We start from the raw sequence: 24,714 nt of genomic DNA, 5'->3' as shown, positions 1-24,714 counted from the left end.
ACTCCGTATAAGAACGTTCGGAGTATGACTTCTGCGACACAAAGCCCTCAACCCATTTCTTAAGATCGAGGATTACTTCTGGCACATGGGCCACAACTGGAACATAGAAAAAACAGAGACGAGGAAAGAAGATGAGAAGTAAAACGGCAAAGTTAGATATTCAAGGCGAAGTAATACTTACGATTCATGTTCCATTTTTTAGGGAACTGCATGTCTTTGGCGGGGATTAGGTATGATGTCCTTATTCGGACAAATCGACCCATCTAACCTCGATCTCAGGTCTCGTCTATGCTCAAGAATGGGGGTTTGGTGGCTCGGCGGTAAAGCTTGATCAATCCTCCCTGATAAAGCAGGGGACTGTAGAGACGCATAAGGTGATCGAGGGTAAAAGGATGCCCCTCGATCTTGCTTACAAAAAGTCGGAGGAGGATCACGATCCTCCGGAATGATGGATTAATTGGCCAAGGGTCACATCGTACCTCTTGCAGAAGGCAATGATGATAGGTTCTAAAGTACTCAATGTGAAAGGATAAGTGTAAACACTAAAAAACCCTTCCACATGGGTAGTGATTGATTCCTCAAGCAAGGGAACCACCACATGCTTGTCGACCCAGTTGCAGTCCTCTTTAACTTGGTCGAGGAGATCGTCTGTAATTGTGCATATGTACCTCGACATCGGTTTGTATCGACCCGGTACCGAGGATGTATTCTCTACCATAAAATTGACAATAATAGGGCACTTTGTCGAAGCAAAGTCCTCTAGGGGAGGTTCCTCCACAGCTCTGTCACCGGCGGGCCTTGATGAAGAAGCGTTTTCCTTTTGAGGAACAATTTTTGAAGTCTTAGCCATTTTATTTTTACGAATGACGAAGAATGGAAACTGAGAAGAAACACTTGGTATTTTGTAACGAAACAGGCGAAGAAACACTAGAGATCTGAAAGCATAAAGCTTTGAGGAAGGCAAAGGAATTTTGAAAATTAGGGCAAAGAAGATTTGAAAGTAAAGTTTGGACAAAAGAAGAAAGATACATTTATAGGTTTAAGATGATGATTCAAATCCGGTAGTGGCCGACCGTCGACTGGCACGCATTAAATGCTTGGGAAACTTTATCGACGAAACGTTTTAGTTGCTTCTGTTGCTTACGTCATGATGCTTATGTCACGGTGTATCGAGGTGAAGATTGAGGGATCAAATCGTTTCTTGTCATCACTCTCCAAAAAATGAGGGGACTATTTATATACGGTCAAAATTGAACTTGCCTTTTTTGTGCGACTGATCGAGGTTGGAGCATGATAAATCAAGGATCGGCTTTGATTTATATCAAACTATGGTGCGGACATAGGTTGTCAAGCTTGAAACCTTGAGACCGATTAAGCTCGAGACCCTGAGACCAATTAAGATCGAGACCGATCAAACCGAAACCGATCAAACCGAAACCGACCAAGATCGAGACGGAATAAGATGGAATTCAAGGGAAGCTTACTGGGTCGAATAACAAAAATATGAAATATCCGCAATCGGGCGAAGATCACGGTGCGAATCTCGGCACGTATCAAGAAGAGGCCGATTAATTAGCCAATCTTGGGATTTGTTATTGTATTTAGAATTATACCAAAAGCAGGACTCCCCTACTATAAATGGGGCTTGATCATTTGTAAAGGAGAACACATTCACGTTACATAAAGCAATATACTCTCTTTTTCATAAGCTCTTAATACTCTATCACTTTGTTCATACTTTCCAATGAGATAATTGTTTGGTTTGTTACTCTGTTATTGTGTTCTTGTATCAACTAAATCTCCATTTGGTTCAAGGGTGATCAAATTTGAGGGCCAAGGCTACTTGGTTCGTTTGGTTTGCTTTAATTTCTATTTGCTGTCAATTTCAATATCAATTACATTTTTGCTCAATTTGTACTAAGTAAAATCACGTATCCTTAAAACCACAATACAAATTTAATTGTTTTTCGTTTTTAGGGTAAACACACGCGAATCTATGAAGCTCCCTTGGCCAAGCCATCTTTCGCAGTTGTGCATACTTGGCCGCACTTGCGGCTCCACTCCTACGGTCCAAGGTTCGCATCTACGGACTTTCCCTAGAGCTTCCTTCTTCGCTTTTGCGATCCTTCAGCCGCACCAACGGCTCCGCATCTGCGGCCAAGCCCACCGTAGATGCGACCACACCAAGAACCATAAAGCTTCAGTAATTGCTACTTGTTTGATTTATTCATTTCTCGCTCAATATCTGTTTACCTACTATATGTTCCTACCTGAATTAATTGTATAACATCATTGTTTCATGTTTTACTCTCATTTATTGTCTTTACATTACTTGTTGCACTTTATTATGTTATTTGGATTTGTAGGAGTTCGTTAGCTATTCTTGTATTGGTGATGTATAGAGAATTATGAATAAGAGGCATTGGTTATCCTCTGTTTGTACTGGTAGTTCCTCGATATTTTGTACGTTTTATTTCCCTTTCGTGTTGAGATTCCGTCATTGGTTGTGTTGAGTTGTTTATATTTATGCATAATGGGTTGCGCGCCACAACAATATTATAATGAATTAATATTGGAATTGGATTGTACGCCATAATAGATAATAATATGATATGATATTGGGATCAAATTGCACGCCGCAACAAATATTATGATAAATGTTGGGATCGGGTTGCATGCGACAACAAGTATCTTGATAATTATTGGGATTGGGTTGTGAGCCGCAACAGAGTATGGTGTACTGTAGTTGTTAGTAGTTGTAGATTTTTTTCTCAGTACTATGATATGAGATTTGAGATCATATTATTCTGGGGCCCTCTGGTAGTTGACACTCGGATCCGTTTTTATGAGTTCACTGTTTTATCTATATTTCCGCATTTTGTCATTGTTATTCGTACAGGTCTATTATGAGTGTCTTATTATAGTCTCGTCACTACTTCGTCGAGGTTAGGCTCGACACTTACAGAGTACATAAGGTGGATTGTACTCATACTATATTTCTACACTTCTTGTGCAAATCTCAGTATTGATCCTAGCGATACGTAAAGGAGTCGCTCGGATTAACTTGTCTGGAGACTTAAGGTAGAGCTGCTTGGCATCTGCGGTCTCTGAAGTCCCCTTCTATCTTGTTTTATTGTTACTCTAGTTTTAGACAGTATTGCATTTCATTTCAGATCATATTTATAGTATTCTAGACACTCATGTATTCGTGACATCGGATTTCTGGGATTAGTATAGACTGTGGTATATATGGATTTATCATATATATCTTAGTTTTTACCAATCGTTAGTTATTATTGTTACCGTTATGCTTTTAAACTGTTAAAAATGGTTATTCAATTAGCTAATGTTGGCATTCCTAGCAAGTGAATGTTAGGCGCTATCACAGTCATATGGTTGAGATTTCGGGTCGTGACAATTTATTTGCTTATCAACGATAATTTTTTTTTTTTACAGTAAATCTGTAATCTTATATCTTTAAGATGAAATATCTTTCATACCCACGTGAAACGCAGCTAAATTCACTATTCTAGAATACAGAAGGTTTATTAATAAACTGGTAGAACTTGCAAGCAATTTAATAAAAGGTGGAATGGAGATAAAGCTAAATTTTATCATTCTTATATAACTTGTGAACAATTAAACAACACATGCAAATTTTGTCAATCCACAAGAATTTTGTGAACAATTTGTATCAAAGTTATGATTGCTCATCATAACTTGAGAACAAAATAAATTTTGCTAATCCGTCATAATTTTTGTGAATTGTTTGTAACAAAGTGATGACTTACCTGACATAATTTGTAAAAATATTATATTTCATTCCTCCGATATAGCTTGTGGAAAAGTTAAGATTGGTTTGTAAAACTTATGACCTGTCAGATTATTATTTTTTCATAAATTTTTTAAACAGAGACAATTTAAACAACTGCCTTAAATGATCCCATTTGTTCAATTTTTCCCACTTCCTCATAAGCTTATTGGCAGAAGGAAATGGATGTATTTCTATTGTCGAAGCCCAAGGAAATGGATAAGTGGCGAAGAAATCGCGGTGAAGCTAATCAGGGGCAATTCCGACATTTGGACTGGACGCGGATCATGTTATTCTTTGGTACATTTGTAGTCGTTAAAAGTGCTCATAAAGTGTGCGGCTGTGTGCTCATTTTATAATTTCTCAATTAAAAAACATCAGACAAGACTGTACGAATCGAAACTTTTCATAAATTTAAAAAATGGCTACAATAACTACCAATTCAATCTCATTCTCGATCTTGCCTTCCGTTAATCCTCTTTTCCCCTTCCTCTCCCTCTCTCCACTCCTCTCTCGTTTTCGCCGTCGGAAACCGCCTTCCTTCACCATCGCCGCCGGCTCCTCCCGCCGGAAACCGCCTTTCGAGCCACCGGACTCCAAAATGTCAGTCTCAGTTCAGATTCCGGCAGCTTCCACCCGGCGAGATCTCGAGACTGAACCGTTGCTAGATTCTAGAAACCGTGAGTTACTTACAATCATAAAAATGATTTAATGATGTGGATGTGATTAATTTCAATTTTAATTACCTCATTTTTATGTTAATTTATTTTTAGTTAACTCAATTTATCAACTATACCTCACTCCTTAACTGGCTGGATTGAATCCTCTTATCGTATATACTTTATTCCACATTTTGCTTAGTAGAATTATGAAAAATGAAATGTAAAGTTATTAGCTTTTCTTTTAAGGCTTTTGTTTTTTCTCTGAAATCAAGGAAAGTAAATAGAACGAGTTAACAGCTTCTGAATATATAAATCAGGTTCGAGTGTGTGGTTGTTGATAGTTATAGTTTCGTGTTGGGATAGCAGGCAATTGAAGTTTTACTGTTTGTTAATATTCCGTACCGGATTAATAAGGTCTTGCGGTAAAACCATGTAGTCATGGTATGTATTTCCAAAGAATATTAATCATTTAGTGCATCTGAAGTAGTAGGAGCACAGTGTTGGTTCAAATCGAATTGTATGGATAACATTCTTATGCATGTATCGTTCAAAGGAATGAGAAGGGCATCACAGTACACTAAGCTTCCGCTATGCGCAGGGTCTAGGGAAGGGCCAAAACACATTGTGTTTTCTGTACACAAGCCTACCTTGTATTTCTGCAAGAGGCTGATTCCGTGGCTTGAACGTGTGACCTCTTGGTCACTCGGCAACAACTTTTACCGTTGCGCCCAAGCTCACAGGAAGGAACTTGTAATAAGATTTCCTTGGTTCTTTGAATGCGTCAAATTCAGGAGAAAATCTTCGGGATGTAGAGGAGAAGTTTAGAGGTGCAGAGTGATACCTGGAACATTGGTGTTAGTTAACTGTTTGATCGATGGATTCAGGAAAGCACCAGGATGTCTTCAGCTTCTTTTGAAGTCAGCATGCAATCCGGTTTGTTGTACTTATTAACGTGGGGACTTGTAGGAAATTGTCCCACATTGGACTCTCGGCACTTAAGAAATACATCTCATGTAGACTGAAATTTTTTCACTTCTCTTCCCCCTTTCTAGCTAACATGGCCGCAGACACAGACAAGGAAATCATATCTGACATGGAACCAGACATGCGGAATTTCAATAATTAGGGAAGAGATATCATGAATGTACATGATATTAAGTGTAATATGTATAACTTTCCTATAATTCTAGAATAATCATAATAAGCATAACATAGGTAACTGGTTATCACTTTGGATTTACTATCTGTAATTTTTTGTCCCATATCACCCCTTCCCATCCCCTTCCCTCAAAAGGAAAAATGGCTCTGATGTTAGGGTTGTAAGAGAGACTTTTAGAGTAATTATTCTTCAGCTCTATTTCAATTGTCATACCATTCATGAGCGCATATATTACACGTGGCATCGAAGACAAGTAATGTAGTCCAAGAGTCTGCTGGAAATTTAAGCAGAAAGCGCAATTAAAACACGAGCGTTAGTGAAGATAGGTGCAGATAAATAAAAAATAAAATTGTAATCAAAGAAAAAACAAATGAAAAACAAGCGATAACTATATGGATCAAAGCCCTGAGAATCTATAATTAATTGGAATACGTGAATTAAAAACCGTGTCAATCAACTTCAAGAATCACTTTAATTGTGATACGAAGCAAATTTGTTGTTCAGGTTAGCAACTACTTTTGTCCTTGAGCCGAGGGTATTCAGAAACAGTCTCTCTACCTCCACAAGGTAGGGTAAGGTCTGTGTACACAGTATCCTCCCCAGACCCCATTTGTGGGGTTATAATGGGTATGTTGTTGTTGTTAGGTTAGCAACTACTTTAATTTTTACTTCATTTCTAATTCTTATTCCTAATCACTAATATATTATCTAACTATTAGTATATCGCCTCATCGCCTACTTTTATGGTTTAATATTGTCCTTTTTAAGACAATGCCTGGGGCATTGAAGCCGGCCTGTAACAAAGAGTAGGTGCTTAGGACATAATCATGCCTCAAGGGCCTTTAACAACTCTGGAACAAATGTGAAGATTCATCAAGTCCTTTTGTGATTGCATCCTAAGTTCCGGTTAAAATGACTTTCAACCATTTCGGATATATTAAAGTGCGGTCAATTTCTACATTGTTGTTTGTGCAGATCGGGGAAGAGTGAGTTGGCATGCACTATGAGGAAATAGTTTAACACAAGAAACTAGAAAGCATTATAGGATGGATTAAAATGAAACTGGAGTTTTAAGGTCATATAGAGGGAGCATATGATTGTCATATTGGAGATTTTAAATAATCTTCCTTGGAGAAGGATTCTTCCCAGGATAATTTATAGTTGAGTGTGGATTGTACCTCATGGCTCTTGATGTTCAATCATCAGGGATATCCACGTCTGATCATAGCTGAGAGAGCCAGTGCACCTTAGACTAAAGCTACCAATTTTCATTTTTCATGGGTTGCCTACTAGCCTCCCACTTATGTGCTATGTATAGTTATCAGTATAATTTAGCAGATCTTAATCTCTTTAGTTTAGACTCTTTTTGGAAAACTTCCTAAATATAACCTGCCCTTCTATGAGCGAGAAATTGCTGTTATACGTCATTTCCGTTTTTGGTGCTAGTATTCAGTAGGTTGTCAAGAAAAATGTTTCAAGAGTCTCATCATGGATTTAGCACCCTCATGCTCATACATGGTGGCTTATGTGAGCTCCTTTTCTACTATTTCTTTTCAGCTGTCTCACTCTTATTTTACATTCTCCAATATGGTCATATGCAGGAAAGGGGGATCAGCTGACAACCACTGTCCAAGAAGATTCTGTCTTGTCCAATAAAACTATTCCTCACAAGAACAAATATTCTCTTCGTCCAATCAGTTGCTTTGGAGTGGATCTAACCCCAGATAACATTGCTGTTGCTATGGTATATTTTGTTCAAGGCGTCCTGGGCCTTTCTAGGCTTGCTGTTAGCTTTTACTTGAAAGATGACCTACACCTAGATCCTGCAGAGGTACGTCATCTTGATAGGGTAATTTGTTTCCGTCGTTTGTTAATCTTCCCTAGTTTAACAAAATCATCTTCATCAGATTCAAACTGCAGATTCTAGCCAAAAGTGCTTTTAATATATTTTGTTTTCTAAATTTGGATAGGTAACTTTGTCATACAGAATTATGAGTTGTTACAGAATTTAGACTACAGTTACATTCAGTTATTTGAGATACAATTCTCTCTCGAACTTAGACTGCCACGACACTCAGTTATTCCTTCTTTTTCAATTAAAACTATCCTTTCCATTTTGTGATTATCCGAAAGTGTCCGAAAGTGTCCACCTTCTCGCACGTTTAAAAGGAAGACTTCTTTACACGTTTCTTCTCACTTCTCCCCTCACCATTTTTGTTGAGTACACAGACTGACTCACTGACAAATTTATATGTGACTGACTAGACAGCTGTCATATCTGGTTTCTCATCATTGCCGTGGCTCGTAAAACCATTGTATGGGTTCATCAGGTTGGTATCAATTTTCCTTTCATCCTTATCCATCTATCTATTTAATGAAAGATTTCAATAAATGAGTATTTCCCGTGTAGCGATTCCTTCCCTCTCTTTGGATATCGGAGGAGATCATACTTGGTACTCTCAGGGCTCCTTGGGGCATTCTCATGGTTTTTGATGGCCACCTTCGTTGATAGCAAGTATAGTGCTGCCTTCTCCATACTTATTGGTTCTCTTTCTGTCGCTTTCTCAGACGTTGTAAGTTTCTCTTGTACCTAGTTAGTTTCAACAAATTCATACTAGTGTTGTTATGTTCTTTGCATGGTTATACTTTTTAACTGGTCCGAAGGTTAACGACAATCTGTTTGCCTTTTGACCTTTAGTTGAGTACTCGTTATGCTCTCATTTTTGTTCCTGCAGGTATTTCATTGCATTAATAAAGAATTCTTGCTAGTTATACATGACCTAGCTTGGCGGAAGTTTGTTATGTCTTTTGAAATATTGAAGGAAATCCTTAATTGCAACCTTGGCAATAGGGCCGTAGGTAAGATCAGAGACTCAGTTGTACCTTAACATGTTCTAAGTTTTCAGCAACTCATTCGAGAGAAAAACTTATCAAACTAGTATGATAAAGGATGTCTCAAAAGTTCAGAAAGGTTGTCTAGAGTTCATCGGTGTGTCAAATATGTGTCAGTAGGTAGTACACAACTACTCGGCTTTTAAATTTTTATCTCTTTTTGTTTGTTGTATCCCTTATCATTTCCGAGTTTTCATTGCTTGTTCTTAGAAGAAATGAGGAGAACGAAAGGAAACACTTTGTGGTTTTGGGAATTTCAAATTGGAAGTAGTCTAAGGACCTGCTTATGATTTTGGAAACACTCTCCCTTAAGCTTAACCTAGTTAGACAGTGCTAGCTAGCCACACTAAATGACCTTTACAGCACTGATGCACTGCACGTATCTGCTCTTCTTTCATTCTGAGCACTACTTCTTCAAAAATTTTGAATTTGCAAAATCATGTGATTGCTCTCCACAGATGTTGTTGGCGTTTCTCCAAAACTAACCATTGATGTGCTTGTGCGAGTGGGCAAGTCCTTCTTCGCATCGACTTTGTCATCCTTGATTGTGCGGTAGATAAGGAAATCACCATCTTTATGGGAAGAACATTCCTTGCAACTAAGAGCACTTATGGACGAGAGAAAAATAAAATTAAATTCCATGTAAATAATGAAGAGGTGACTTTTCAAGCCAGCAAAGGCATAAAGCTACCAAGTGCATATGAGAACCTCTCGATTATTGATGTTGTTGATGTGGTAGGGTAGCCCGATGCACTAAGCTCCCGCTATGCGCGTGGCCCAGGGAAGTGCCGAATTGTACGCAGTCTTACCTTGCATTTCTGTGATAAGCTGTTTTCACGGCTCGAACCCGTGACCTCCTGGTCACATGACAACAACTTTACCAATTACGCCAAAGCTCCCCTTCATGTTGTTGATGTGGTTGAGATGGAAATGGTAGAAGAATGCCTCGGTGAAGCATTGGCGGCAATCTTGGTGAACTTTGATGGTGATGATAGGGAAGGGCATGTGGAGACCGTGAATGCACTTGAAGGGTTAGGTTCGTACACCTACAAATCAAAGAAGGTTTCTCTTGGCTTAGAGAAAACGGGTCACTCCTCTCGCCAAGCCATCAATTTTTGAGCCACCACAACTTGAGCTCAAACCACTACCACCACACTTGAGATATGAATTTCTTGACCTTAATGATACTTTACCCGTAATTGTTTCTTCTTTCTTGAATGATGTGCAGGTTAAGCGATTATTAGAAGTTTTAAAGGGCTATCGATGGGACAATAGCGAATATTCGGGGAATTCTCTCTGGTATTTGTGAGCATAAGATCCAACTTGAAGAGGATAGCAAGCTGAGTGTGGAGCACCAAAAGAGGTTGAGTCCCACCATGCAAGAGGTGGTGAAGAAAGAAATCATCAAATGGTTTGATGCCGAGGTTGTCAACTCCATTGCGAATAGCCCGTGGGTGAGTCCCCGTACCATGTGTTCTAAAGAAAGGAGGCATAATCGTGGTGCAAAATGACAAAAATGAACTCGTCCCAATGAGGACAGTAACCAAATGGAGGGTGTGCATGGATTACCAGAAGCTTAATGGAGTTGCTTCCAAAAACCATTGCCTATGCCTTTTATTGATCAAATGCTTGATCGGCTAGCAGGAAGCTCATTCTATTGCTTCTTGGATGGATATTTCGGCTATAATCAAATCAACATAGCCTTGGAGGATCAAGAGAAGACAACATTTACTTGTCCATATGGGACCTTTGTCTTTAGTAGAATGTCGTTTGGGTTATGCAATGCCCAACCACATTTCAACGGTGCGTGGTTTTATCTTCTTGGATGTGGTGAAAGACTTCTTGGAGGTGTTCATGGACGACTTCTCCGTGGTTGGTAATTCATTTGAAGATTGCCTTGATAATTTTGATCAAGTCCTTAAAAGATGTGAAGTAACCAACCTTGTGCTAAACGGGAGAAACACCACTTTATGGTGGATGAGGGAAATGTCCTTGGTCACAAGATTTCCAAGCGAGATATCGAGGTTGATCGAGCCAAAATCGAGATTATTTCTAAGCTTCTTCCTCCTACCCCCGTCAAGGGTGTTAGAAGTTTCTTTGGGCAATGCCGGATTCTATCGGCGATTCATCAAAGACTTCTCAAAAATTGCAAACCCCATGGCAAGCTTCTTGAAAAAGAACCAAGTTGCGGATCATCTATCTAGACTTGAGGAAGCGGGGAGACCAAACAGAGAACTTGAGATTAATGATGCTTTCTCGGATGAGCAACTCTTGGCATTGTCTAATACTTTATCCCCATGGTATTGCCGATATCGCTAAGTTCTTGGTTAGTGTCGACGAAATAGAATCTTATCAAAAGAAGAAGTTTTTTAGGGAGTGTAGGTACTATTATTGGGAAGAGCCCTATTTGTTCCGAATATGCGCCGACACGACAACATCATTAGGCGTTGTGTCCCCGAAGACGAGGTGATGCCTATGCTCAAGGCATGTCATAGCTCTCCGGTTGGGGGTCATTATGGTGGAAATTGGACTGCGGCAAAAGTTCTTGAGTGGTACTATTGGCCATCCATTTACCAAAGGTAAGGGTCGATAGGCATGAGATGACTTTAAACTTTGTAATGAAGGTGAAAATATTTGATGTGTGAGGGGATTGACTCTATGGGTCCCTTTGTGAGCTCGTATGGCATGACATACATCTTGGTGGCCGTAGGCTATGTATCGAAATGAGTTGAAGTGGCACCTTTGCCAAATAATGAAGCGAGGAGTGTGTCGACCTTCTTAAAGAAAAACATCTTTACTAGATTTGGCACCCCAAGGGCTATCCTTAGTGATGGTGGAGCTCATTTTTGCAACAAGGCCTTCGCAGGGTTGGTAGAGATTTATGGTGTAAAGCATAAAGTGACCACTCTATACCATCTTCAAATGAGTGGCCAAGTTGAAGTCTCAAATCGAGAATTCAAGAGCATCCTAGCCAAAATGGTTAATGCAAATAGGACTGATTGATCGATGAAGTTAGATGATGCTCTTTGAGCATATAGGATAGCGTTCAAGACTCCTATTGGGACTTCACTTTACTGATTGGTTTTTGGTAAGGCATGTCATTTGCCAGTTGAGCTAGAGCATAAAGCTATGTTGACATTGCAGAAGTTGAACCTTGAATAGAACGAAACGGCTAACTTGAGAACATCTCAACTCAATGAGATGTATGAGTTTTGATTCCAAGCTTACAAGAGTGCATCCATGTACAAGGAGAGGATGAAGCACTTTCTTGACAAAAAGATCTTGAAGAAGGAGTTCCAACTCGGTGACTTGGTCTTACTTTTCAACTCTAATTTCCTCACCTTTGTGATTGCCCACATCCTGAACTTTAGCTTTTTGAGGAACTCTTTTCAACTTCAACAACAATAGGAACCTTTTACATGTGCCTTATCTTCTTTTTCTACATCTTTCACTTCAATCACTTTCTTACTCTCATTTTGAAGTAGTCTCCCACTTCGAGTTATAATAGCTATGCAATGAAATGTTTGGCCACCCCATTACCCCTTAGATTCGCAATTGTGTCACTCGGGAGCGTGCTTTTTTGCTTTAAATTTTCTTTCTTGAAAGATCTCTCATTTGCAACTCCAATTTTTGAATAGAAGTGGTGTGAGAACACACACGTTCGGACATGTTCTTCATTGAAATGTTGGACTTCTCTTGGTTTTGCAAACCCCTTTCAAGCACATTCTCCAATTTGGAACTAACTTGATAATGTTGAGAGTTAGAATATTGGCCTTTCGGTGGAACATATGGATTTGAGCTCTGATTCCTAAAGTTTTTGTTATTGTTCCAATTTCCTTGATTCAGATTACCTTGGTCGTTTCGCCATTGTTGGTTACGTTGCCCTTGCAGGTTAGGTCTCCATTGATTCTTTTGCCCCGACCCTAATTTTGTATTTGATACCCTCCTTAAGAATTGTTGACATAAATCACTTCCTCATATTCCATCTGAGGGTATTCTTGGTATTGGCCTTCTTGATTTTGATAGTTAAAGTTCGGCATCGATTGCACATCTTCCCCTACATTCACCTTCTTTGTTTGGTTTTCCGTGAATATTTTTGTCAAAACATTCACATTGGTGGCAAGACCGGTAATCACTTGGTCTCTCTTAATTTTCCTTGATGATAGTGGTCAAAAAAGGGGACTCATATGAAACACCACAATTCGTGTCGCTCGAATGCCATGCTTAATTATGTTTGGCGACCTTGTCAAGGATTTGGATGATTATCGCAAATGTTATCCATGAAAGACCCATTGGTCGCATTGTTAGCTACAGATTGGTTCATGGGATCCAAACACTTGTAGAATTTCTCCAACAAGATGTTCTCTGGAAACCCATGATTTTGTGTTCTTACCAAGTATTGCTTGAATCTCACCCAAGCTTCATGAAGTTGTTTCCCTGGGAATTTCTTAAAAGAAAAATTGTCTTGGAGTTCCGCCCTCTTGCTTGGTGGAATCCATTTCTCGAGGAAGACATACACTAGCTCGCCCCAACTATGGATGGAGTCTGGAGGTTGATTGTGAAGACATGTTCTTGCCTCTCCAACTAGAGAGTATTTGAAGACTCTCAACCTCAATGCATTATCTGACACATAATTTTGCTGGTGCAATGACGCCCAAAATTTTTTTGAGATGTTGATTTGGGTCATCATCGGTAGAGTTCCGAAAGAACCCCTCAACTTTTGGTATTGTGTAGAGACTGACGTCCAGCTTGAAGGTAGTCACATCAACTCTCGGAGGGACAATGACATTCATATCATCAATAACTTGATCCATATTCGCAAACATATTGTCGGGTTCACCCATGCTTGCCTAATTGCACAAAATAAGGTAAATAAAGTGTGATGGAATAGAATAAAGTCTTCAAGTACAGTACACACTAATTAGTAATTTTAAAGTCATATTCCCCGGCAACGGCGCCAAAAGTTGATACACTCAAATTACACCTATATAAATGGTGTAAGGCGGTTGATGTCAAATATAATATCCCAACTAAATTGGGGTCGAATCCCATAGAGAATAGGCGTGAAAAGTTTACTTTACTAGTGTGGTACTTGACTATGGTTGTAATTCTTTCCCGTTTGTTTGAAAAGGGTTTGATATTGCTAAGCTATTTAAGAGACGCTATTGTGTTAAAAATTTTAACTATTTGGATTAAGAAACCAAAGTTGTGTCCCCTTTAATGAAATGTAATGCTATAAGTGTTAATATGATATATTTCTAATGGAAATTTCTAAGTGACTACCCAATATTTTTCCATAGTTTGATTGAATCTCCTCTTTATGATTTTTCCAAATACAAAAGAGTTACAAATAAGAGTGACCAATTTATGGCAAGTAGAATCCTCTTATTCCTTAAGTGATTCCTATTAAACAAGGTTTAAAGCCTTGAGTTCTTGCTATTCACTTTTACCAAACCCTGACCCACTAAATAAAATGGCATAGGTTAATGGTTGCCACCACCAACCATAAATGAAGCAAGAGAAGATGAATAGAAATCAACAACTCATTATATGTATATTCAATGGTAAACACACATTAACATCATGATAATTAGAGTAACAACACTAAGCATTAAAATCTTATAGCTGAGAAAGTAAAGGAATCTTCTTCTCAAAAGCTTCAAAGGAATGGTGTATTCAATCATCCAAGAGGGACACTTTTCAGACCAAATACCCCTACAAAAATCCCAACTATACTATTTATAATGGTCCAAAATGCGACAATAATTATGTCAAAAATGCCCCCGCAGTGTCACATACAGTCTCTTGAGCGCATATCGAACATGCGGTCCGCATGTCGGGGTTGGCTTTCACATGTTGAAATTAGGGCTTCTAGACTTTCATCCGCATCTTGACTTGCGGTCCGCATCTTGGAGCAGCATGTCGGTCTTCAAACTGTTGATTTTCAGGATCTTCAATAGGCGTTTGAGATGAGGTTCGCATGTGGAATATACCATCCGCATCTTGGCTCCACATGTCAATCTTCAGAATGTTGACTTTCAGGATCTTCAGCAAGCATTTGGGATGCGGTCTGCATGTGGAATGTTGCAGCCCGCATCTTGGCTCCGCATGTCAATCTTCAGAAATTTGACTGTCAAGATCTTCAACAGGTGTTTGGATGCGGTCCACATGTGGAATGCACGGCCTGCGTGTTGGCTCCGTGCCGACCTTCAATTGGACAATATTCAGTACTTTTGGGCTCTCAACAGACTATGAATGTACAATCCGCATGTTCCCTATCTCAAGCCTTCAGTTTCCTTCTTCTCAGCTTTAATCTGCATTTCACTTGCATCCCGTGCCTTCAAGATAAGATCCATATGTCATCAAATCTGGGGCACTTTGTGCATTTTCGCTTGTTTTTACCATTTAACCTCAAAATCCCTAAACACAACAATTATCATAAAAAACGACACAAAATATGCTTAAAGAATAGTAAAAACTTATGCAAATGATATCAAATGTGCTGTAGTTTCATAGCACATCAACCAATCATTAGCGAGTGATGATCTTTTAAATCTAAGTGATGAATAAAGCAGAAGTTATGATGTTGCAGCTCCTTTTTGTTTAAAGGAAAGGGCATAAGAATAATGAGGTCTCAGGTCAAATCTCAGCGAATGTAAAAACTACTAGGCGATTTCTTCCCATTTGCCTAATTCTTGGTGGGTAGAGTTACATGATACTTGTGCTGGTAGGAGGGAGTAGGTACCCAGTGGAATAGCCCAGGTGTGCGGCTGTGCGCAAGCTTAGCCCGGACACCACCGTCATAAAAAAAGGGTGGAGGCATAAGAACTTATTTTAGATTAAGCCTTCATTAGTTTGAAATTGAACAGCACCACTATCGACTTTTAATGCAAATCCAAGAGTTGTATAATGTAGTGTGGATGAACGGTATATTCTTTGTTGGACATGTTAGTGAAATTATCGGGTCACTAATGTATTGTGGGTGAACCTTTTTCTCCACCCACTGCCTTGAACACGCTGCAACATATCAACCGATCCTTGTGTTAAATCTTGAAAATATTAATGCCACTTGGGAATTATTGGACTTGTCATTTCAAAAAAAAAAAATCATTTCAAAAAAATTATTGGACTTGATTTTTTGCTGTTACGCTTGTTCATAGAAAAGGAGTTACCGGCCAAATGAATCTGAGTTGATCTTTTGCTTCTTTGTAACGCTCCTCTTCCTGTAGCTGGTATCTTTCCACCACATTCTTCTGGCATATATAATTGAGCAATCATGTAGGTTGTAGATTCCATGGTTGTTGAGAGGGCACGTGGTGAGTCTCAAAGCATGTCAGGATCTCTTCAGTCATTGTGCTGGGGTTCTTCCGCATTTGGAGGAATTGTGAGTGCCTACTTTAGTGGCTCCCTTGTGGATGCTTACGGTGTGAGGTATGATACTTGGTCACTCTTTCTAAATATCATGTGATTGTTGTCTTGTGAGTAGTAATGGTCCGGATGGATTAAGTCTAAATATTTTTGATTTCTCCAGGTTTGTTTTTGGTGCAACATCATTACTTCCTCTTATAACATCTGCAGTATCTGTACTTGTGAAAGAGCAGCCAGTACGAGGCCCAGCGAGGGGAGTTTCTTTAGGCAATGGCTTCATCGAGAGCTCAAAAAACAATTTTATCCAGTTATGGGGAACTGTTAAGCAGCCCAGCGTTCTACTTCCCACCCTATTTATTTTCTTATGGCAGGCAACACCACAATCAGATTCTGCTATGTTTTACTTCACGTATGCTCAGTTTCAGGTTTAAATTTTAATTAATGTAAACATACATGAAAGCTACTAGTTCTAATAGAATTTTGTTCTGATTGTAGGACAAACAAACTTGGTTTCACTCCTGAATTCCTTGGACGTGTTAAGCTTGTCACTTCAGTTGCATCACTTATTGGTGTGGGGCTTTATAATTGTTTTTTGAAGAAAGTTCCTTTAAGAAAAATATTCCTCGTAATGACTCTCATTGGTACAGCTCTTGGGATGACCCAGGTACATATCCCAACACATCTTTTCTACTTCAGTTTTATGATTTTTCTTCTGTTTTGGGGTCATGGTGGCCTTGATTTACTTCAAAGTATGATGGTTTTGTATAAGGTTCTGCTGGTGACTGGATTGAACCGGCAGTTTGGCATTAGTGATGAGTGGTTTGCTATTGGGGATTCCTTGATTATAACTGTTCTGGGTCAGGTAATCTTTTTCTTGTACTTGGTTCCATACTTGAGAATCCGTTCATATTTGGTTGATCTAATTAATATTTTTTTCTGAATACATAGTAATATATAGAGTAAAAGCACTCTGAAGCTCAATCTTGCTTAGTTCGAAATCTGAAAGCATAACTTAAGAAAAGAGTACTAATCATATAAAGATGCACAGCGAAGGCACACAAAACAATTGAAGGATATAATGGCTAACTTGCGACTTGCAAGAAACTCACCGAACCTACCTATAGAGATGTATTTGTCTAATGAAAAACAAAAAACTTGAAGAGTTTTTTTCTTCTTTCATTGAAACAATCGAACTGGGACATAATGACAGTGATCAAGTAATTTTTCATGTATGTAGGGTGTCTAATGGATTCCAATTAGGTCTGCATTCCAATTAATAACTATAGTCTATAGCAGCCATAAAGACAATTAAATTTGTAAAAATATACTTGCACATAAACTATATAGTAATTCTTTGGGATGCTAATTTCAGGTAAATGATATGAATTTAAAACTGTGTATTTAGGACTGCTATGTCATGTAAAACTAGATTTTCTTTGGCCAGCATGAGTTTTGATAAAGTAGAAGGTAGCTCTTCATTAAGGTTCTGTTTTATAAAAACTATATCTCTACTGTTGAATTATATAGTCTCGAGTATAAAAGGGCATTTAAAGAGATTTATCAAGGTCTTGGATACTTTATTATTACCATAAGGTTTTGTGTTAGACTTTCAGTTTCTTTTACATGGTATTAGAGCAAACATTTGGCAAGAATATTCTCAGCCCCGTCAATCCACATTAAATTTACTGTGAACACAAAATCGCATTACCTATACGGGAGATTGTTGAGTCTCCCACATTGGATATAGAAGGGCATTTGACGGGGTTTATAAAATATTTTGGTATACTTCTCCCCTAGTTTAAGATTCGTGTTGGATGCTTAGATTCTTTCACATGTATGTTTTTTCCTTGAGTTTTCGTATAACATTAGTTTTCAATTTATATTCTGTCTTCTTGTTTAGGTTGTGTTAGGATAAACCGTTTCAAAGTAGCATGCATTTGTGGGTGGTTGAATGGAAGTTACCTGAATAAGGTTAAGATATCTCTACACGAATTGTACCTTAAGGAAAAGAGCTTAAGTTTTTGAAGGCAAAAACCCTTAAGATCTCGCATGTATCCTGGCATTTATTGCCAGAAGGGGTTGAAAACATTCTCTGAATTTCTTTTTTCACCGAACACCATATTGTGCAAAAACTGAAAAACTATAAACTGCAAAACACCTCTGGAGTACTTTTCAGTTTTTGCAAAGACTGAAGAACTTTTCTCTGTTTGGTTGAAAACAATTTTAAAAATCTTTTTCAGTTTTTGCAGCCAAAAAAAAAGGCTTTTCTCAAAGTGGTGGTTTTTAAGACACACCAAATTTTTTTCGTCTTTTACAACCAAAAAAAAAAAAAGTTCCGCAGCCAAAAAAAAAGGCTTTTCTCAAAGTGGTGGTTTTTAAGACACACCAAATTTTTTTCGTCTTTTACAACCAAAAAAAAAAAAAGTTCCACCTGTTTCTGAACAACGCCACCAGTATAGGGAGAAACAAATTAAAAATGTAAAGTTGTAAATATCATGAAAACCACAGCCAACAAATTATCCGAACCCAGTTACATAAAACTTCCAGATACTTGAGATACTCTTTCGCTTCCGTTAAAAATTTCTTGGTAGAAATTTTATTGATGTTTTAGAGCTTTTTTCTATTTGTTTGAATTTCTTTACATTTGTTTCTCAGTCTTTTATTTGATTTCTGGACCAATATAAACTGCTAAATAACATAGTTAGTTGAAGCTCAATCTAAAGCATGAAACAGAAATCTGAATGAAAAAGCAAGGAGCAATCTTGTGTCACTGGCACTGTGAAACATTTAATTCATACCAGAAGTATCAATTTCATGTACCAAGCTGGACGCCCAAAGATGAATGGTAAATGTAATGGTTTTCAGAATTCTGAAAACAGAAGTTGAAGTACGAAGGAGGAAGTTTCACCACATCTACTGAGCTAGACTATGTGCTTGATGCATGTGAGAGAACAAATAAAAATAGTGTATGGCTTTTTATAGAACACTAACATTGTTTTAACAATAGATTTTTCGGTGCGTTTAGAGAATGGTTATCTGATAAGAGTAATGGAGGAAACATGGGTGTTCTGTTCGAATTTTTGTGATATCACCTTCTTGAGGCACTTCATATACGAATTGTAAGAAGATAGCAACAGGTAATCTTTGCACATGAGTGATTGCATAAAAAATTGCATTATTTATTAGTATAGATGTAAACTGAAATTGAATGGGTAAACTTCTATATTCTAATATAGAATTTAGAGTATTTTGGCAACACGCATCATCTAACTACTTACCTGTTTCAGGCATCTTTCATGCCTGTTCTAGTACTGGCTGCTAGAATATGTCCACAAGGAATGGAAGCAACTCTTTTCGCAACCCTTATGTCCATATCCAATGGAGGGAGTGTCCTTGGTGGTCTAATTGGTGCTGGTCTAATGCAGGTATTTGGTGTCACCAAGGACAGGTTTGACAACTTGGCTTTTCTGATAGTTCTCTGCAATCTCAGCTCCCTATTGCCTTTGCCCTTGCTTGGTCTTCTTCCTGATGATGAGCCGGATACAAAAGAAAATACCGATATAGAGATGAAATCTAATTGAATTCTTGCCTGCTGTGCGCATCCTGAGTCTGGCTAAGCTTTTGCTACAGCTTTTTGAGAAAACAATAGGAGAGAATACACGTGTGAATACAAATACTAATATCGAATGACTGAACAGATGAGTAATGTGAATTAATCACCCCCCATAGAAAAAGCTTAAGGGACTAGTGATCTTTATGTGTTTCGAGAAGTTGAGTAAAGGGCGAGATAGATCTTGAGCCTCGTTGATCCTTAACGTATGTAGTGCTGGATGATCGTGTAACTTGTAAGTCTTGAATGCCCATTGAGAAATTGAGTAACTTTTGGTATTTCATGATCAAATCTTTGCCAAAAGGCATTGAACTATTTATAGCATTGACCGTTCCATATAGGAATACTTACTGTTGGTATAGTATGCCAATTGCTTCTAGCTTCAAGTTAATAAAAGTACTCTTTGAATTTGCTTGTTACTTTATCTTGGTGTCAAGAAGTTGGTGAAAAATGTATATGCATTTATCAAAGTAAAGGAAAAGGAAAAATCTTTTCTGTACACCTTTATCCGAAACAAAAAGGCAAGATGGGTTGACTCGGTGTACTAGCCACAATGGGGAGTGCGGGGGAACCGGGCGCCCTATTTGGTCGCCCTCATTTAACCAATATCTATTTTTTTAAAATTTTTTAATTTGTACCCACTTTTTAAACAACTTCAGCCCCCTTTTTCCTCCTCCTTTTCCCAGTGATCTCCATATCTCTCCGGAACATTAAAATATTCGGTCTCAATCACACAATTCTCACCAAGTTATATAATAACATACTCAAACAGTTGATTTATTTGGATCATTTTGTACAATTTTAACTTTTTCGTATACTCTTCAAGATGAAATACTGTCCATTAGCCAGGGCGACTAATTAGAAGTGAAAAATTGGCATTTTCTTCCTTCCCTGTTTTGTTTTTTTAACAGAAACGTGCGGGGAAATCAATTTTTTTAACCTATTCAAAACTTTATTGTTCGTTTACTAGTTACAAAAAAAAAATTATAGATAAGCCATCTTACTATACATAAGCTCTAGAGCTGAAGTTCGCCAGTTACAAATAAAAATTTCAACTCTAGAGCTGAAGTTCGCCCGTTACAAAACAAAAACTTTAGCTCTAGAGTTGAACTTCAGGCCCGACTACTAGAATGCTAAAGTTTTGCGTGATTACCTTTGCTATTTCAACCCTGTATGCTGAAGTTATGCGACAAAAGCGGGTACGCTTGCAATTATTTTTGGCAAAGCGGGCACAAGTTAAAACGTGACACAAAAAGCAGGTATAGATGCAAATACCCCGGGGGAACTAATATGGATAAAAGAACCTGCAATAAGGAAAATTTAAAATAAAAAGAACCATCTTCCTCAAATTTTTTAACTTTTTCTAGGCTTAATTTTGGGGGAAGTTCTATTATTAAAAATATGGGCAACATTTTCATTACTTTTTTACTTAACAAATGCACAAATAACGCAGTTTAGGTTGTAAAAATTGCACGGAGCGTCCTATTTGGTCGCCCTCATTTAACCTATACTCATTTTTTTTAAAAGTTTTAACTCGTACCCACTTTTTAAATAACTTCAGCCCCTTTTCTCCTCCTCTTCTCCTCCTTCGTTTTCTTCTTCTTCTTTTTTCTTCTGCTGTTGTTGGTGCTGCTAAAGCAACTGTACAATTGTAATTGTGAACTTTCTGGCGGATGGAAGCTTAAGTTTTGATAACTTCGTGTAGCATCATTGGAAATTTATTTTTCTGCTTTAGTCATGTGTGTAGTTGTCTTTATCACAGTTCCTTTTTGGATATGTCCTGGTGCATCGGAACTCAAAAACAATTCATCAGGATCACAGGCAAAGCAAAATAGAACTATTTAAAGGACACGGTTCCTCTATACCTTGGTTAATTTTGATTCCAAAAGCTGAATTCTTGAATGTTCCTCACAAATCGTTGGCTATTGAACTTTTTCTTGATGTAAAAACTGGTTAATGTTACACTTGTCCATATCAATGCAATTTGTGCTTTTAAGATGGATACTGGTTCTTCAAAAACTTCAGCTTTTAGTGCTAAAATTATTTAGTTGAAGTTTTTAGAAATGAACTAAATAACTTTAGCATCTTCTGCTGAAGTTTTTAAAAAAGCTTATCCATGACAAAAAAACTTCAGCTTATTTAGTGATGAAGTTTTTATAAATGAACTAAATAACTTCATCATCTTTTGCTGAAGTTTTTGAAAAAGCTTAACGACAAAACTAATGAATCCAGACCAAAAAAACTTCAGCTTATTTAGTGCAGTTACAAACAAAAATTTCATCAAATAGAGAACAAAACTTCAAACAAAAACTTCAGCAAATAGAGAACAAAACTTCAGCTACTATGCTTAAGTTCAGCAATTACAAACAAAAACTTCAGCACACTTACTACTTCAGGCCCGTCTACTAGAATGCTGAAGTTTTGCGTGATTGTCTTTGCTACTTCAGCCCTGTATGCTAAAGTTACGCGAAAAAGTGGATACACTAGCAATTTTTTTGCAAAGCGGGCACAAGTTAAAACGTGACCTAAAAAACGGGTATAGATGCAAAGTTCCCATCTAGGTTTGAGCTTAACCATAGAATAATATCTAGATATTTTTGTTACTCCTAAATAACACCACAACACCCCCTAACCGCCCTCATTACAGATCTGTTAGTTGTTCACCTCAAATCACCCTACATCGTCTCGAATCTTCAATCGAAGATTCGAGCATAACCTAGACCTACCCCAATGTACCCCAAACCCACACCAGTCATTCTCCTAACCTCACTCGTAACCAAACCAAACTTGGTTTGGTTCGAATCTGACCAGAAGCGGTTGAGCCCTAAATCAGATCCTCAAGAACCCTAAAATCCCAGATCTTGGAATCTGCCCAAATTAAATAGAAGGTTGAGGTCTAATCGACCTTAATCGAAGTATTTTCAGTTGAGAATACTTCGACTAAGGTCTGTTTGATTTCAAAGTGTCCGAATCAGAGTTTCAAAGATTGGGTCCGTATTGATTCTGTTATTATGAGGTATTTTCCTTCTTTCCTTCGTGTTTGTTTTCATTATTTACATATCTGTTTATTTACCATGTTGATTTTGGTTGTTATTAAGTCATATTGACTTTGTTCATTCTTCAAAGGACCTTTTATTTGGTTCGATTTTGTCTGTTATTTATAGTCGCCTTAACTGTATGTGTTATGAATTGTGAAATCGAGTCCTAAATTGCGTCGCTTAATTAATTCCTTGTTAGTCTATAAGTTCGTCAATAACACTGTTTGATAGTTGCCTTGTTACTGATTTGTTTAAGTGTCAATTGTAATACGTAATCGATTAATTGAATAGGTCGTTCATATAATTTGAGTCACTTGGCATCTTGTTGATATTAGTGTCTGAGTGGTCTCATGTGTGTTGTGTTTAATCCTTTTTCTCTTAATTAGTCATCATCTTGCTGCATATTGTTCCGTTCAATGTGTTTACAATGTTCTGTATTTAGGAATTGTGTTAGTTTACTCCCTGTATATATGCCATTTGTCATTCTAGTTAATTCAATGTGATTATTTCCTGATTCATTGATCCCTATCTTGATACTACTTGATCTGATTTGGTTATAGCTGTTCAATCAGAAACTAGTGTTGATAATTAAGTTTGAACAGATTGTAAAATCTGCTTTGTATTGGATTCTGATTTTATATTAGGGGCAGTATTTTTGAGATTTTTTAGAAGTAGTTAAGGGTTAGTTTGGGGAAAATAACCTACATGAATACTTGTTTAAGGGCTGCTGAATATTTAAACCTATTAGTGGACTGATTTGAGACTTTCCTAAGTGGGTTTGGGTACATATAATAGACAACTAATGGTAGGGTTCAATAATGTATTTGTTTAAAGAATACTGGGGAACAAAAGAAGATGGGGGGGGGGGGGTGTGAAATTAAGGGAAAAGGTGTCCTTAGTGGCTTGATTAAATGAAAATTCAGACTTAGTGCTATTTGGGTGGAAAAAACTGATTTGAAAAGAATAAGGAGGGTCCGGGCAGTAGGCTGGAAGAGGAGGAAACAAGTTATATGAGAAAAATAATTCAATGAGTATTTTCTTATAGTATTTAATAAAAATACTTGTAAACCTTGAAAAAGTACTCCTAAACTTAAAAAAAAATAGAAGAGGAAAATAGGGACACATATACCAAGAAAAGAAAATAAGGACTACTAAACCTAAATTTTTATACCAAAAGAATACTCGTAAACCCAATATAAAATAATACTCATAAAAATGCTTGGAATTTAATACCCTAAATCTAAATAGAGTTTATATGAAGGACTCCAATTAAATAATATGATTTTTTAGATCAAAGTCCTAAGAGTTAGGGAAATAATTAAGCGAGTATTCCTAAATATTAGGAAAATATTTAAATGATGATTCCTATAATTTAGAAAAATAATTTAAATTATTATTTTGTCCAACGAGAAAGCTAGTTTTAAAGGGTAAAAAATATGAATCATTGCGTGTGAACACTCTCTAGATGAGTATGAAATATTGAACTATTACATAAATATTCTATTAAAAATTATGTTTGAGAGATAAAATAAAAGTTATAGAAAAAATATATGTTCTTGAAAATAGTGATTGTTGAACCTATCTTAGCTAACACAATAAGCAAAGAAACTATACCCCATATAAGCCCTCAATCATGTGAGTCAATATATTCAACTTAAAATTATTATAAGTTTTATAATATCATTACTTTCACAAACGATCATTCTTCATTTTTAGTTTTAGGAAGAATGCATAATCATTGAACATTTAAGCTATTACGTAAAATTTATGTCGCGGTCCAAGTTCTCCCTCTGTGAACTGTCGTGACGGCACCTAGTCTCTACAGCTATGTAAGCCTAACAAATTGCAGAAAATAGATTAAAGATGCAAAACTAGCCAACTAACAGGTAAATATAATTAAAAGAGTTGAAGATGCCGCTCGGTATATACAATAGTGACACTCTCGACTGAATATAACACTCTCAAAATCCGAAATCTCATGGATCACAAGCTAAAGAAAAATACATAGTATTCTAACTCCAGAAGTCTAAACGAAGGAAAAATACAAGAAGTCTATATTGAAGGGAGAATAGAGAGGGACTTCTAGGTCTGCGGACGCGGCAGATATACCTCGAATTCTCTGGATCGCCTCGCCTCACGGGTAGTATGGCTGAGCAGAAGAACCTGGATCCGCA

At 37.5% G+C, this 24,714-nt stretch overlaps 1 protein-coding gene across 2 annotated transcripts; it reads left to right on the top strand.

Annotated features, from left to right (window-relative positions):
* Positions 1-4,113: 4,113 nt before the first annotated feature.
* On the top strand, positions 4,114-19,815 carry LOC107809474 (folate-biopterin transporter 1, chloroplastic). 2 transcript variants are annotated; one of them, XM_016634119.2, is made up of 9 exons: positions 4,114-4,491; positions 7,234-7,463; positions 7,898-7,962; positions 8,043-8,205; positions 15,807-15,955; positions 16,056-16,301; positions 16,388-16,556; positions 16,662-16,754; positions 19,318-19,815. In XM_016634119.2, the coding sequence occupies exons 1-9, from the start codon at positions 4,233-4,235 to the stop codon at positions 19,471-19,473; spliced, it is 1,530 nt and encodes a 509-aa protein (XP_016489605.1). In that variant the 5' UTR covers positions 4,114-4,232; the 3' UTR covers positions 19,474-19,815. The 2 variants fall into 2 exon arrangements, with proteins under 2 accessions (XP_016489605.1, XP_016489604.1); XM_016634118.2 differs by having other exon boundaries at positions 19,180-19,815.
* The last annotated feature ends 4,899 nt before the right edge of the window (positions 19,816-24,714 follow it).

Source organism: Nicotiana tabacum, chromosome 7 (genome assembly GCF_000715075.1).
Source record: "Nicotiana tabacum cultivar K326 chromosome 7, ASM71507v2, whole genome shotgun sequence".
Taxonomy (NCBI): Eukaryota; Viridiplantae; Streptophyta; class Magnoliopsida; order Solanales; family Solanaceae; genus Nicotiana; species Nicotiana tabacum.
The sequence above is the reverse complement of the archived record's forward strand: the minus strand, read 5'-3'. Positions and strand labels throughout refer to the sequence as shown.